We start from the raw sequence: 16,182 nt of genomic DNA on the forward strand, positions 1-16,182 counted from the left end.
TAAGTCATGTTAAACCTTAAAACTTTTGTTATGGTGGGCATTAGAGAAAGATGTAAAGAACAAGAGTAGCATGGAAAACTCTGCAATTACTTCTAACTTAAATCACTTAGTTGAATCTATGTTGATATGAGAGGCTGATTTACTAATAATTTAAACTACATGAAAAACACAACAAATCATCATTAGTTAACCTACTGCATCTATTTCAATTAATATTTTCATTGACTAGCAAACAATAAAATAATAAAGTAAAAATAAATAGAGACATATTTATAATATTAATTTAGAAAAATGCTTTTTATTACAAATGCACTTTCATCTAATATCACAACATAATTTTTTTTGTCAAATCACGTTTTACGTGTTTTCAAAAATTTAAACATATCAATATTTATTTATTTTAAGAAATAACCGTCGTTCATTTCCTATTTCATGCAATTTGTGTGTGATCAGTTCCATACCAAATAACAAGGCTCATTAATTTGAAAATTTTGACATAATTAGTTTTCAACTTACCATATTGTCATAAAAACAGAGGAATAAAGAATAAATTCATATGAATAAACATGTTTTTAGAAAACAGTTAAACTAAAATTAATATAAACAATAATGCATAATAAGAAATTTTTTAAATATTAATTTTGGCATAATAGAAATACGGACACACGGGCAATGCTTATGTTTCCGTTGGTATAATATAGTGATAATAACACTAACAACAAATATATCACAAATAATATAAGAATATCTTAATAAGGATCCTCTCTAAGGTATATTTTTAATACTTGAATGGGATATTAGAGTATTTATGAATATAATTTTTTTGTCATTCCTAAGTGGGATAAATAATGTAATAGGAAATGAAAATAAAATAGAAGAGAAAATAAATTTATATATATTTATAATCATTCAAAAATTAAAATAATTAAAGTTCTAAAAAACTCCTCCAATCTTTTACCTTATAATTATTACATTTTTTTAGTTATTATATAAGAAAAACTATTTAATTACTCAAATTTCTCTAAAAATAAGTTATAAATAATTTTAAATATAAAATAATGTATATTAAACGGAATTTATCATGTATTTAGAAATGCAAAAAATAAAATCATAATGTTTAAGATTTATTAAAAATATAATATTTAAGTATGTATTTGATTGTAAGACATCAAATAACCCTTCACGCGTTTTAAAACTGAAAAAAAAAGTAAATCCATAAATTGAGAAAAAAATGAGTTACCTTCAATTCAATATTTTACCAAACACAAATTTAAATGCAATTTTTTTACAAATATTTAAAATATAAAACACATTTTATCTATTAATTTATTTGATTTTATTTTATGGGTTTGGCTTCCTATATAAGTTGAAAAAGGAGCAAGCCAGCTTCATTGTTCACCCGCCGCCTGAAACAAAAACAAGAGGACCTGGGAGAGGGAAAGAAGAAGAAGAAACGGGTTCAACCAATACGCATTTGGCATCAAACCCACACAAAGCCTCAAACTTCTTCCTTCTCTTTCCACTCTCTCACATTCTCTCGCACTACTTCCCCATTCCTACCTTGATTCAGATTTCAATCCTTCAAATTTGCGCCACCGATACCCCATTTTCTCTTCCTCTGTTATTTATCCCCGTAAGAAAAAAAAGAACCGTTTTTGCGTGTAACAGAGAAGCGCCCCCTCGTTGCCACTGAAGGTTTTCTCGCAAACCCATCTTTTCTTTCGGTGTAAAATTTCGTTCTTTGTAACATTTTTTTGTCCTTTTTGTTTGGTTCTGCATGTGGGTCATGTCTGTGCAATGTCACTGCCGTGTGTGTGTATTTCGCCATCTCGTTCCCATTTACGTGTAATGTTTTTTTTGTTTCTGTTGTTGGTTTCGTTGTTTCTGGTGGTTATATGGGAAAGTGGCGGATCTTAGAAAAAAGGGTCATTTAAATTCAAACTGTGTTTTTTGTGTGTGGCTAACGTTGTTTTGTGTCGTGGTTACTGACATGTGTAGTGTGTTTGCATGTTGCATAGGAGAAGAAACAAAAGAAAGAGGGGTTTCGTTAGAGAGAACAAAAAAATGAAGTACGTGTTGGTGACAGGTGGAGTTGTGAGTGGACTTGGGAAAGGAGTCACTGCAAGCAGTATTGGAGTGCTCCTTCAGGCTTGCGGCTTTCGGGTTACTTCTATCAAGATTGGTATTGTTTCTTGTTCCCCCCTTTTTGGATTTTAATTTTTTGTTTCACTCTTTTCTTAGAATAAATGAAATGGAATGAGAATGGTTCTGGTTGTTGCGGTTTTTGTTTGAAACAAATGAAATGGAATAGAACAGGAAAATTGCTTTCTATTATAGAATCTTTATTTTTCTCCTCTAATTTGTAGATATGGGGGGAAGTTATTTTGTGTATATTTTTTATATTTCTTTTTGTTTTATTTTATTTTAAAATATCCAAACAATTGAATGATGATTTTATTTTGTTATGAATCATCGTTCCATGCTATTTTGTTCCATTTTGTGCAAGTATGGGAATTGATGATTTTTTTTTTATAAATAATATTTTTTTTCCCAGCTCTAACAAGAAGCAATTGATTGTTAATTTAAAATAATTGGAACTTTTGAACACAAGCTTATAAAAATGGTGAATGACAATGTAAACTCCTAGGGGGGGGGGGGGGACTGATTGAGATTGCTTTTTAATGTATCTATTTGGTATAATGGAAACGACTAGCTTGTGCTTTTTGAGCTGGTCATTGCTGTAAAAGCTTGGTTTCCTTTCTTTGTTATAAAACTAATCTTTTGATGTTATGCAAAATAATGCTGTTTGTTTTTAATTATTCTAGTTGTGGTTTCAACTTTCTATCTCTTGCAGATCCCTATCTGAACACTGATGCAGGGACAATGTCCCCTTTTGAGCATGGGGAAGTGTTTGTTTTAGATGATGGCGGTGAGGTAAATAGATTACTTTGTCTTTTTTTTAATGGTCATGGGATGCAAGTTACTTGTTTCTCTGAAATTTTTATTGATTAAGTTTTAATGACATGGCATCAACTATTATCATGTGAATTTTCAATCTTGTGATTGGTTTCTGTTATTGGAACATGGTAACTTTCTATTCATGTCTTATTTTTAATTTTGGTTGAAGGTTGACCTTGATCTTGGAAACTATGAACGTTTCTTGGACCTCAAATTAACTCGTGACAATAATATCACAACTGGGAAAATATATCAGGTTGATATCTGTCTCTTATTTTTAAATGTCTTGTTTAATTAATTAATTATTTTTTTCCTAGGTGTGTATGAATTCTTAATGTTTTTTGGTTTTCATGCTTTAGTCTGTTATTGAAAAGGAGAGAAGAGGAGATTATCTTGGCAAGACTGTGCAGGTGTATTTAGTCATTCTGGGTTTTCCTCCAAATACGTTTGTTGTGGGTTGAATGTGTCTTGGTTCTGATTTCACCTTTTATTGTATAGGTTGTTCCACACATTACTGATGCCATCCAAGAATGGATAGAGTGTGTGGCACAGATACCAGTTGATGGAAAAGAAGGCCCAGCTGATGTTTGTGTTATTGAGTTGGGTGGAACTATTGGTAAATTAATATTTTTAGATATTTTTTTTCTTTAGGTAGAATTTAATTTCCAATACTACATTATTCACTTTTTCTATATTTTAATTTTACAAATAAAAATCATGGGTGTGGTGGGCTAAAACATTTCTCACTTCAAGTAGTGGCTGCAAATAGTATTGACTTTAGCAGTACTATGAAAATGCTATAATCTCTTACTATCAATGTTAATTTAAAATGACTTTTGTTTAATGTAGGAGATATTGAGTCTATGCCTTTTATTGAAGCACTTGGCCAATTTTCATACCGTGTAGGTAATAATTGTCATGCTTGAGACCTCATATTCTTCGGAATTATATTGACTAATTTCTGTTGGGTGTACTTCAGCAAAGAGTCCTGCTTATCTTATTGTTTCTCTTTTCTAGGCCCTGGCAACTTCTGTTTAGTTCATGTCAGCCTGGTGCCTGTTCTCAATGTTGTTGGTGAACAGGTATACTGCAAACTGTATGCTATCAATGAAACATTTATATTCATGCTTTTATTAGAAATAAATGAGAAAAAGTATTTAGTATTATTTGTGAACATAAAATGATATTAGATATATGTCTCACCATTAATAAATGGATTGGGACTGTTATTGCAATCGAAAAACCAATTTAACATTATCATTTATTTACTGAATGTTTTAATATACAGAAAACAAAGCCAACTCAACACAGTGTCCGCCAACTTAGAGGGTTAGGGTTGACCCCAAATCTTCTTGCTTGTCGCAGTTCAAAGGTCTTTCTATTGTTTTTCTACTTTTTCTTTTTATCTTGTTGGTTCCACATAATAATGATTGAATATTTTTGTTTTATCATCTGCAGGAACTTGATGACAATGTTAAGGAAAAACTTTCTCAATTTTGTCATGTTCCGGTAATATCATATAAATGTCAACAATTTTCACCTTGCTTAACTTTATATCATTGCATATATTCTCAAAGGAAACTTTTGTATCTGCAGTCATCAAGCATACTAACTCTCTATGATGTTCCAAATATTTGGCACATTCCTTTGCTATTAAGAGTAAGTAATTCTGTGGTATTTTTTGAAACTGCTTTTTGTGGTTGTCTTTTTGTGTATTACTGGAACCTTGTTTACCAAGTTTTAAATTGCTTAGCTTGTGGTTTAGTATCCTTTTGCCTAGAGAGTTGAATTGCATTATTTTTCAGTTTTCACTATGTGATGTGATTCATATAATAACCAGATTTTTTCCTTTTTATATTCTTTTACTAATAGGACCAAAAGGCGCATGAGGCAATCCTGAAAACATTAAACCTGCGAGGGTTTGTTTGACAAACTCATTTTCTTGATTATCCTGATGTGCAGATGTAGTGTTGTTCTGGGAGTATATTATTATTTATGGTATGGCTGTTACTTAAAGTGGTTCTGTCATTCCACTAATTATTATGGTCTTGTTTGCAGTGTTGCTACAGAGCCTAATTTTAAGGAGTGGATTGCGACAACAAAAGTATATGACAAATTTCATGAAATGGTGAGTTTCAACATTTTCTAATATATCATCTAAAATAATATTTCATGAATCTATGAGTTCCAATATTCAACTCTCTATAGTGGCTAGTACTGAGTGCAACTATTTTGTTTTTCACAGGTTAGAATTGCAATGGTGGGAAAATATACTAACCTCTCAGATGCATATCTTTCTGTACTGAAGGTACATCATCTCTAATTTATTTTCCATGTTTGGTAGTAATACATTAAAACTCCCATTGCAATATCTATAACTAGCCCTTTTAGTTCTTAGAATTTGATAATACAGGCATGGTGGACTTTTAAAGTATTGATTTGGTCATGTTCAATACCCTATATTCTGCTGCTTTTATTAGAGTTCAAATGGTTTATCATTTCTGGTGCCGATTCTGTTTTCTCTAGCATAGATACACTTAGGATGGCTGGTCTGCAGTAATATCATCAGCATCAGCAATCAGTATTTAAATCACCCTATAGTTCTGATGCATGGAAACCTGATTTTATGCAACTTTCAGGGTGACTTGCAATGATTGATGGAGATTAGGAATATTTTGTTACTGTTTAAATTAAACTGATTAGTGTTTATGAAAGTGTGTGATGCGACTATACTGTTACTCAGTCTAGGGAAATGATTGGGTTGACTGTGACATAAAGCCAACACAATCTTAAGAAAATAAGAAAAGTAGATAAAGATTGGAAAAATTTATGATTTGCACCTAAAGGAAGCATCAGTTTCTCAGAATTGATAGGGAATTGTAACATTATGACTAATTATGTATCACACGCACAAAAAAGATCTATCATGTTTGTTCTTTTCTTCGTGCAATTGCATTCTTAATGTCAATAGCAAAGTCAGTCAACACATTCAGAGATTCACTTGTGTAAAAGCACCTAGGAAAGTTTTTCATGTTAAATTTGTATTCCCCCCTCAACCCCAGCCTCCCACCCCAATGGAATATGCTGTATTTCTTTATGACCAGGTTTTATAGATGAACTCATTTTTCTTTTGTCCATGATTCTTTCCCTTTCCATATAAAAGGACGTGATGCTTGTTATTAGGATAAGCCAAGGTGCCATTATTCCTTAAAATGCACAGAAAATATCAATAATATATCATAAGATTGATTTTGATGGCTTTGGGCATGGATTGTTATTTTCACAATTCAAGTGATTTTGATATGAACCAACTCTAAGGAAACTGTTAACTATGATATTCCAGTCTCCGGAGGCTTATATTCTTTGTGCTTTTGTGCAGGCACTTTTGCATGCTTCTACTGCTTGCAATCATAAGCTTGTTGTGGATTTGGTTCCCGCTGAACATCTCGAAGATGATACCTCTAAAGAGGTGACTGATCTTTTTATTGTTCTTCATGTCATTTAACTGTTTTGTTTTACTTTATGCCAAATCTCTGATAAGTTTACTTCTTGCAGGATCCTGATGCATATAAAGCTGCTTGGGGTCTTTTGAAGGTTTTTAGTCATTCTACTATTTGGACTGTTTTAGACTAAATGCATTTCCTTTATTTTGTGTCAATACTGCATTAATTTAATTTTAAATGTATTGAATTGTAGATGTAGATTATCTTAAGATGTTCCCTAAATGAACTTATGTTACAGGGTGCTAATGGGATTCTAGTTCCAGGAGGTTTTGGTGACAGAGGAGTGGAAGGAAAAATTCTTGCTGCCAAGTATGCTCGAGAAAATAACATTCCATATCTGGGCATTTGCTTGGGGATGCAAATTGCTGTCATTGAGTTTTCAAGATCTGTTCTGGGTCTTCATGATGCTAATAGCACAGAATTTGATCCCAAAACCGAAAACCCTTGTGTCATATTTATGCCAGAAGTATAGTTCTGGATATGCCCATTTTATTTCTATTCATATTGCGATAATATTCTTCCCTGTATAGTTTAGTTAAGATCATTTGTAACTTTGTATTCTCTATCAATAGGGTTCAAAGACTCATATGGGGGGAACTATGCGTCTTGGTTCAAGGAGAACTTACTTTCATGTTGCTGACTGCAAATCAGCCAAGTTGTAAGTATTTAAGTGTTTATGTGAAAATTTTTATAATCTTTGATCCAACAAGAAGATTCATTCACTTGTATAATAAGAGTTTAATTATAATGGTATCATATTGATCTCCATCATACATTGATATAACATCTATGATATTATAATTTGGAATTTTGAATAGGTATGGTAATGCAAGCTTTGTTGATGAGCGACATCGGCATAGATACGAGGTAAATTGTGTTTTGCATGCACAAGCTTCCTTTATGTGAAAGATGCAACATTGTACAATAATGTCATGCTGTGTACAGGTTAATCCTGATATGATATCACAACTTGAGAGTGCTGGTCTATCTTTTGTTGGCAAAGATGAAACTGGGAAGCGCATGGAGGTGTGTCTTTGCTTTAAACCCTTAGGGCATGGATCTTGAAATTGCCACATATTTGTATTCCCTTATGAAAATTTGAATTATATAATGCAGATAGTTGAATGTCCCAGTCATCCTTTCTTCATTGGTGCTCAGTTTCATCCTGAGTTCAAGTCCAGACCAGGGAAACCTTCTCCATTATTCTTAGGTATTTTTTCCAGAGTTACTTCATGTCTATTTTCATTTAAACTTAAAGATGTTTGTTTTTTACAATGATGAAATTATTGATGTTCTTCTTTGGGGAGTGAAGTGTAATTCTGCCATCCCAAGTTGTTAGTGATTCCTGTTATTTTTCTTCCACAGCTTATTATGGTTATTGCTGATGAGCTCAAATCCTTGTTAGTACTAACCATATATTGAATTTAATGCATTGATTGTGACTGTTGCCAACTCATCACTATCATAAGAAATTCATCTTGGGTACTTAAACTGTGAATCTGTATTCGAGTGTTCCAAACTTGGTGTGGAAATCTACAAACTTGGGGGGTGTCACTTGTCTACCCTATGCTTCTTATTATTTATGTTTTCTAGACATGTATACCTCTTGTGCATATTTTTTGCTTAGTTGCTTCTTCATCACCTTTAACTGAATTTGTGGTTTGGATGGTTATTCAATTTGTATAATTGATGGAGAGTTCTACAATATGAATATGTGCAACTATTATTATTTCTTTGAATACCTTCCTTGTGCTCCATTTAATAGGTATTTTTTTTATTAAACCGTTTTTATTCATTTAATTCATCCACATTGTTGGCATTGTATTGTTAGTTTATCTATGGTGCATTTTGTCCGAGCGAGAGAAATTCAATACACTGAACGAATGCCTCATTGTGACAGGATTAATATCAGCAGCATGTGAGAGGACAATTGTGCCTGCAAGCAATGGCTATAGCAAGTTAACAAATGGGATACACTCACCATTGTTGAAAGCAGCAGCAGCACATAATGGAAATAATGGGTTCAAATCTTCCAATAGTTCCTTAAATGGTGTATATACAAGTACAACTACCAATGGGGTGTGTTGATGGGAGGAGCTGTTAATCAATCATCTGGGTTCTTTCCTTTTTTGCTTACAAATGTGGGTTTGATTTTTCTCCAATGACAGTTTTGTCCACGGGGTTAGCTTGTACAGTTTCTAGTGGACTTTTAGCTCATAAGGGGATTTGTCTCTCCAGCATATGAAGCAATTTTGATTATTTAACTGCTTTTTATGTTTCCAAGTTCCATCCAATCATATAATACCCAAGCTTGTGGATGATACTTGTTCTCAATGAAATCAAAATATGGTTGTAGCCTATGATTTTAATTTTCATAAAGCACCGTAATTTCCCTTCCTAGTTTTTGTACTGTGGTGTTTGGATAGGAGAGATGATCCTTTGTTCCATTATTTTCATCACGTGAGCGTTCCACACTTTGGATTCCCTGAGGGAAAGAATAAAAGTAGAGTAAAATGTTTAGTATTTTTTCCCCTGTTAATTTTGGTCTCAGTTTTTGTATTTTGAAACCAATGAATTCTACAAATCGATGGAATTCTTAAAAAAAATAAAATTGGTTTTTTCCCTTAACTTAAGTCTTGATTTCTAATATGGTTAATGTTTACACAGGCAACTGTATGACATTAGGGATTGATTTATATGTTACTAATTAAATAATCATTTACTGTGGAATAAATTTTTTTGAGGGGAATATTCACAGTTTTGTAAGAGTTTACTTTTAACGAAGATTAGTGTTTACTTTTAGTAAGAGTTACTCAATATCATGGTAAGGAAAAAAAATTACTCAATATCATGGTAAGGAAAAAAATGTGTGATTTATTTCCCCAATCTTGTAAGTTGTAGACAGTAGACACAAAGGATATTCAAGAATATTTTCCTATACACAATACTAAACCAAACACATGTTCATTGAATCAGTGTGAGTTAACCAACATAGATGGAATTTCGGGACTTAAGTCTCGTTAAGGATCCAAAGATAATACAATTTATTATTTTTTTATCACTTAAAAATTATGTATGAAATGAGTGTTGTATAGCTGATATGATAATTTCTTTTGCAATATTTTGATTCATTTTTATTTTTATTTCCTTATCCAGTAAATAAAAATGGGTTAGAAAATGCTAGCACTATTTTTCGTTTTTATTATTTTGACAAATGTCAAATATGTACAAGTTAAATCCTTTGAATCTAGCTTATTATTTAATAGCATGTACATAATAGCCCCCTGATAAGTTACATGCTCATCTTGATCCACAAGCACTGGCAGATTCGGGTTCCTATATACCCACTTGTGCGGTATTTCATTGTATGATCTATATCTATTTATAGATATATAGATATATAAGATCCATCTATTTAGATATCATCATCTATATCCGGAAAGTTATATGCTTTGTAATAAGCTGCACATCACCTTCCTGGATGAGCAGAAATTCATGCCTCTTACATAGTTCTTGTGGTACTTGAATTGAAGCCTGATCCACAATGCTTTGTAGCATCGGTTCTTGTTCCATTGCAAGTGAAATAATACTTTGTGTCACTAGGATTTCTTTAAGTTCTACATTCCTCCCACTATCTCCATTGGAGATAGAGGCATGCAAAAATCGGTTCCAGAAAAAATCGAAAGGAACTAATTTTGAACTGGTTTAAATGGTTCAATTTTTAAACCAGATTTGTGAATCGATTTTTAAAATCACTTCCAAACTGAATTGGATTTAAAAATTAGTTTGAAACTGAACTGATTTTGAACCAATTTTAAATCGATTTTAAGAACCTAATCAAATCCAAACTTTTTTTAATTTTCAATTTTATAAAAAATAAATCCGATTATTAAGTGAGGCAAATTTACGTAAGGGGGCTCATTTTACAAACTATTTATGGGATGGAGTCTGTTTCAAAAGAAATAACGGAGGGGGTTTGTTTTTCGGGAGAAACCGCCATTGCCACTGGCGGCATGGTTGAACCCGCCATTGCCAGTGGCGGCAAAGCTGGAGAGAGGGGTGTATCGTCACTACCAGTGGTGATATAGGCCACGTAGGATGGAGAGAGGAGGGTGTCGCCAATGGGAATGGTGACACACCCAGCTGGTACGGTCACGTGGGACTCGCCCACGGTGCTGGCGAGACAGCCATTCACGTGAAGTTCAACTTTTCAGGCTTGTAGGCTTCTGCTCTCCATTGTTTAGGGATGCAGCAGCATTGTTTAGGGATGTAGAGTAGGATTTGACCATTGTATACGCTTTTCTTCTATAAAATAACTTGAACGTAAACTTTGGATTCACACTTCTTTTCTTCTACCTTATCTTTGCTTTCCTTACCTTTGCTTTTCTCCATTCTTAAATTTCTTAGAGTGTTCTTCGTGCTGTTGGTGCTTTGCTTTTGCTGAGTTTTTTTCTTCCATAGTTCATAATTCCTAATTGCCTGGTAAGTGATTTTTTTAAATAACATTTATATATTTATATTTTATGATTTATATATTCTGTTTGTTAATATTTTTAAAATAATAGGTTAGCTAGATAGGTATTGTAAGTTTAGGTTAATTAAGATTAATAGGTATTATAAGGTTAGGTTAGTTATTATTATTAATAAATTAATAAGTATGCTGTTATTAATTTTTATGTAGTAACGGATATTTGAAGAGTAGGTTAGGTTAGGTTAGTTAGTATAAAAATATTATTTAGTTTGTAGTATATATTTTTAGATTTGTAGTATATATTTGAAGGTTAGTTTGTATAAAAATAAGTATGCTGTTATTAGTTTGTAGTATATATTTGAAGGTTAGTTTGTAGTATATATATGATATTTTAGTAAGTCATAGTCAAACGTTCCGACACACTTAATATTAGCCTTAGAAATATTAGACACACACGTAATATTAGATAAGGTAGAAATATTAGGTATAAATTAATATTAGCGTACATATTTGTAAATTTTAGGTAGACATAAATTTTTAGTTTTTATAATATTAAGCATGTTACACGTAAATAAATAATTGTAATATTAGAGATGCGTAAATTTGCTTTATTAGTGTTATATTTTTGTGTGTTATATATTTTTGTATGTTATATATAGATAGTATAGTTTTAAATAAATGAATTAATAAGTTAATATTGTTTGAGTTAATAATTTTTAGTTTTTAGTTATATATATATATGATCAGTGTTAGTTTTAGTTTGTAGGTTAATATTAATTGTTTTATGAAATTTATGTTATTAAATATATGATAGATTGTACATTATTATAATTTTTGTATATATATTTTTAAATAATTTTTTGCATTTCAATATTGGTTTGTATTATAAATAATTTGTTAGTCCATATTTTATTCAATTATTTTTTTGTTAATTGTAGAAAAAAAATTATATATTTAAAGTTTTGTTCACATGTATTTTAATTTATGTATAGAATATATTAAAAATTGGCCAGTTTGATTTTTTTCAAATTTATTGTTATATATTTAATAATGTTTTTATAAATGTGTGTAGTTTAATTTAATTTATATTATCTACAAATAATGTATTATATTTTTTTTTTTGTAGTAGCAATGGCATCTTCATCATCATCTTCATCACATGTTAACATTAAGTCTGGCCCCATTGATGCTGATGTATTATGGATGCAACCTAAACATGTTTCAGAACATGTTTGAAATGGGGAAGAAGATAGAAAATTACATATCAGACGAGCTGTCCCCACGTATCAAGGGGAAGAACAAATTCCTGAGCAAATTTTTCCTTTTCTTCTACAATCTGGTTTTGCCTGGATTATGAAGATGGGGTACTTAAAAATAAGTGCCTCATTAATTAGTTCTCTGATAGAAAGATGGAGGCCGCAAACACATACCTTTCACATGAGATGCGGAGAATGTACTATTACTCTCCAAGACGTCTCTGTATTGTTAGGTATAAGTGTGGATGGTTTACCATTAATCGGTCCAACAAATCTTGATTGGGCTGATTTATGTGAGGAATTATTGGGAGTCAGACCACAAGAAGATGAAATTAGAGGTAGTGTGGTTAAATTAAGTTGGCTGGCTCACCATTTTGCCCAAATAAATAATGACGACGACGAAGAACAAGTACGAAGGTTTGCCCGTGCATGGAAGTTTCGCTAAGATACCTTCAATTTTTACGTGACTTTGAAGAATGTGGCAGATATGCATGGGGAGCTGCCGTAGTTGGTTTTCTATACAGAGCGATGTGCAATGCCACCAATTATAAAACTAAATCAATCGGAGGTATGTGCATCTTACTACAAATGTGGACATGGGAACGATGTCCAACCTTGGCTCCAAAGAGGACTCCTTCCCAAGTAGAAAATACACCACTGGGGCATAGGTTAGTCATTTTTAGCAGCGTCTTTCATTTCAATAGAATAAATGGTTTTAGCATATATTAAATTTTAATCTTTGTAGGTGGCTGCGACGTGGAAACCAACATATCGGCAATGATGATGTGAGAGTTTTTCGTCGCAAGTTAGATATTATGAAACGTCATGAGGTAAGAACATGTTATTCTATTTGTAAAATAAAAAATTATATGTGTTATTTTACTAAAATGTTCATAACTATGTTGTTATATGCAGTTTGTGTGGGAGCCGTACCCATCAACCGTAATATCACTGTTGCCTCCCGTTTGTTTCGTCGGAAGTCTCGCGTGGTACGCGGTGGTGCCACTAATTTGTTTCCAAGTTATTGAGTGGCACCAACCGGACAGAGTATTGAGACAATTTGGGATGCAACAACCAATTCCAGAGTCTCCTTCACAACCCTTAAACATTCATGGCATAACATTGAAAGGGAAACATGACGAAAATTGGGGGCAATTGTTCGCCCCAATGATTGATCAATGGAATAATCGCCATGCATTTAGGGTCGACGCTTATCCCTGACAAGAAGGCCTATTGAGTTTTAACTCGGACTACATGGTCTGGTATAGGCGAAAGACAAAGATGTTTGTTGACCCAGCAAATGCAAAGACGGCTACATTGGTATTTTTTGATTGTTTTCAAATTTTAACTTGAACTTTTATTTAATGATGGCCATTAATTTTCTTACCCTTATAAATGCAGGGTGAAGTTGCAGAGGCATTACAATACATGGTGTCTCCTCAAGGGAGGAATACATGCACATTTGATGATCTCGTGCCTTATGTGGAAAAAATTACAATTTTATCCAAAGAGCAAGAGAGAGTCACTGAGCCAGTGTCACATGGTCCCGCATCAGAGCATCAATTTCCTGCACAACAGTTTCACATGCTTCAGTCAAGTATTGAAACTCAGGGGATAAACAGAAGAAGGGACACTGTTGAAGCGGAAGAATATTCCCAACAAATGGCGGAGCGTGATCATGGAATGTATTACACGCCACAAACATTTGCTGAGTATCCGACACAGATGTATCAGTATCCTTTTCAGGGTCATCACACTGATACTTCTGCAAGCCAGCAATCGTTCGGTGGTGTTGCGGAAACACAAACTCATTTTTCATGGCCCACAATGACCCCTTCACAGCAATATCATGACCCAATTCCAACACCTAATGCCCCGTTAGGAACACAATGGAATGTATCGGGACAAATACCTAATACGGGTGACTTATTCGGTGTTGATTTGCGGCACGCATTTTCTGCGGAGGCTGACGAAGAAAAAGCGGGGAGGCATCGGGGCAGAAGAAATCCTGATCGCCAAGCACGAAGATGGGATCGACCATGTGGCACATCCTCACGACATCATGGACACCAAAATGAATGATTTGCATGTCTTCGTTTATTAAGGCTTTGTTGTATATTTGCAATTTGACATTCATGGCGTAATGTATGATATTCAGTTTATTAAGGCTTACTTATGGATAATATTTATGTCGTGTATCAAACTATAATAATCAATGAACCCTAAACCAAATAAAACTCAAAAACTAACCCCTACAATAAAAAACCTAAGCCTAACCCTAAAAAATAAGAACTAACCCTAACCCCTAAAATAAAAAACTAACACTCACCCCTAAAATGTTCAGAACTAAACCCTAACCCTAAAATAAAAAAACTAGCCCTAACCCTAACAATTAAGAACTAACCCTAACCCCTAAAATAAAAAACTAACCCTAACCCCTAAAATGTTTAGAACTAAACCCTAACCCTAAAAAATAAGAACTAACCCTAACCCTAACCATTAAGAACCAACGCTGACCCTTAAAATAAAAAACTAACCCTAACCCCTAAAATGTTCAGAACTAAACCCTAACCCTAAAATAATGTATAAAATAAACCTTACCCAATTTCTTGAACATCTCTTTTTATTTCGCGTTGTTGAATTTGCGATTGAAATTGCTGGCTATGTGTCGGACGCAGTACACATGATAACCGTGGGGAGGTTGCCAACCAAGTGCTTCATTAGCGACAACAGACTTTATACTCGCGTGACGATCAGATATTAGACAAATTCCATTCTTATCTGTGACGTGTTCACGCAAGTGGGCCAAAAACCATGACCATGCTGTCAGCGTCTCGCCTTCGACCACGGCGAATGCTAGAGGAAGAACACCACCATTTCCATCTTGCGATGTGGCCATTAACAGGGTCCCACGGTATTTGCCGTATAAATGTGTGCCGTCAACTTGTATGATTGGCTTACAGTACTTAAAAGCCTCCTTGCATTGACCAAATGTCCAAAATACTCTATGAAATTGACGATGTTCGCGACTCACCCTATTACCAACAATAAAATCGTCATGTAGTATTTGAAAGTAAGAGCCAGGAGAATGATTTTGCATATGTGTTAGCCATGACGAGAGTTTCACATACGACTCTTCCCAATCGCCATATTCAATTGCAATCGCCTTTTGTTTGGCCATCCATGCTTTTCTGTATGAAACCTTATAGGAAAATTCACTATTTATCCTTTCTTAAATCAAAGAAATTTTTATTGATGGATCTTCTCTGATCATGCCTGTAATTCAAATAAGTAAATAAAATTACAAATTAAAATAACAAATAACACAAAAGTAGGATAATATGAACATAAAAAACGTACCTACTACGCAAGTCGCAATTAAATTTGAATCAAGCTTCTCATGGTCTTGTGTCATAGTCATATTTAGACATGTGTGCGGTCCACCCCATTGTGACACTTTCCATGCATCAATTTTTTTGGATAAAATTGCCCTCATATAAAAAGGGCAAGGAGACTCTTCGGTGTTGTTGGGGCAAGAAACAATATATTTGTGTGATTTCGTTTCAACAACCTTAAAACTTTGATGCACCTTCATCACATATTGTTTGAGTGCATTTTTGACCGCATCTTTACTGTCAAAATCCATGCCAACATATAATTCTTGTCCAACATTAAAAGTCGTTGGCATGTCCAGACCACAAATTTCCTCCTCGTCCGGATGACTCCAATTGATATTATTATAATGGCTAGCATCATTCCAAAATGGATTTTGAATTTCTGGTACACCTAATAATTTAAAAAATAAAATCACGTCAACAAACTACTCCTATTTAGTTACCATTAAATACAATTCTCATAAAAAGATAGATGTATTCAACTAATTTTGCATTTCACAAACATTTACCTTCGGTTGGGTGAACAATTGAAACTGGTTCAACGATGTCAGTGACTTCATCGTCTGTATCAGATATTCCATCATCACTATCATCTTCAT

At 33.2% G+C, this 16,182-nt stretch overlaps 2 protein-coding genes across 4 annotated transcripts; both read left to right on the forward strand.

Moving 5' to 3' along the window:
* The first annotated feature begins 1,379 nt into the window (after positions 1-1,379).
* On the forward strand, positions 1,380-8,821 carry LOC100793465 (CTP synthase). 3 transcript variants are annotated; one of them, XM_006585655.4, is made up of 22 exons: positions 1,380-1,695; positions 1,999-2,182; positions 2,855-2,934; positions 3,128-3,214; positions 3,318-3,368; positions 3,457-3,574; positions 3,808-3,864; positions 3,976-4,040; positions 4,247-4,330; positions 4,417-4,467; positions 4,555-4,617; positions 4,831-4,877; positions 5,017-5,086; positions 5,204-5,266; positions 6,338-6,427; positions 6,514-6,552; positions 6,700-6,927; positions 7,034-7,119; positions 7,280-7,328; positions 7,407-7,487; positions 7,578-7,671; positions 8,362-8,821. In XM_006585655.4, exons 2-22 carry the CDS (start codon positions 2,008-2,010, stop codon positions 8,547-8,549), a joined length of 1,866 nt encoding a protein of 621 aa, XP_006585718.1. In that variant the 5' UTR covers positions 1,380-1,695; positions 1,999-2,007; the 3' UTR covers positions 8,550-8,821. The 3 variants fall into 3 exon arrangements, with proteins under 3 accessions (XP_006585718.1, XP_003531808.1, XP_014634690.1); XM_003531760.5 differs by having other exon boundaries at positions 2,019-2,182; XM_014779204.3 differs by having other exon boundaries at positions 2,025-2,182.
* A 3,955-nt stretch (positions 8,822-12,776) lies between these two features.
* On the forward strand, positions 12,777-14,605 carry LOC113002313 (serine/threonine-protein phosphatase 7 long form homolog). The gene is made up of 3 exons (XM_026129409.2): positions 12,777-12,856; positions 12,934-13,018; positions 13,104-14,605. Exons 1-3 carry the CDS (start codon positions 12,777-12,779, stop codon positions 13,407-13,409), a joined length of 471 nt encoding a protein of 156 aa, XP_025985194.2. The 3' UTR covers positions 13,410-14,605.
* The last annotated feature ends 1,577 nt before the right edge of the window (positions 14,606-16,182 follow it).

This window comes from Glycine max, chromosome 8 (genome assembly GCF_000004515.6).
Source record: "Glycine max cultivar Williams 82 chromosome 8, Glycine_max_v4.0, whole genome shotgun sequence".
Taxonomy (NCBI): domain Eukaryota; kingdom Viridiplantae; phylum Streptophyta; class Magnoliopsida; order Fabales; family Fabaceae; genus Glycine; species Glycine max.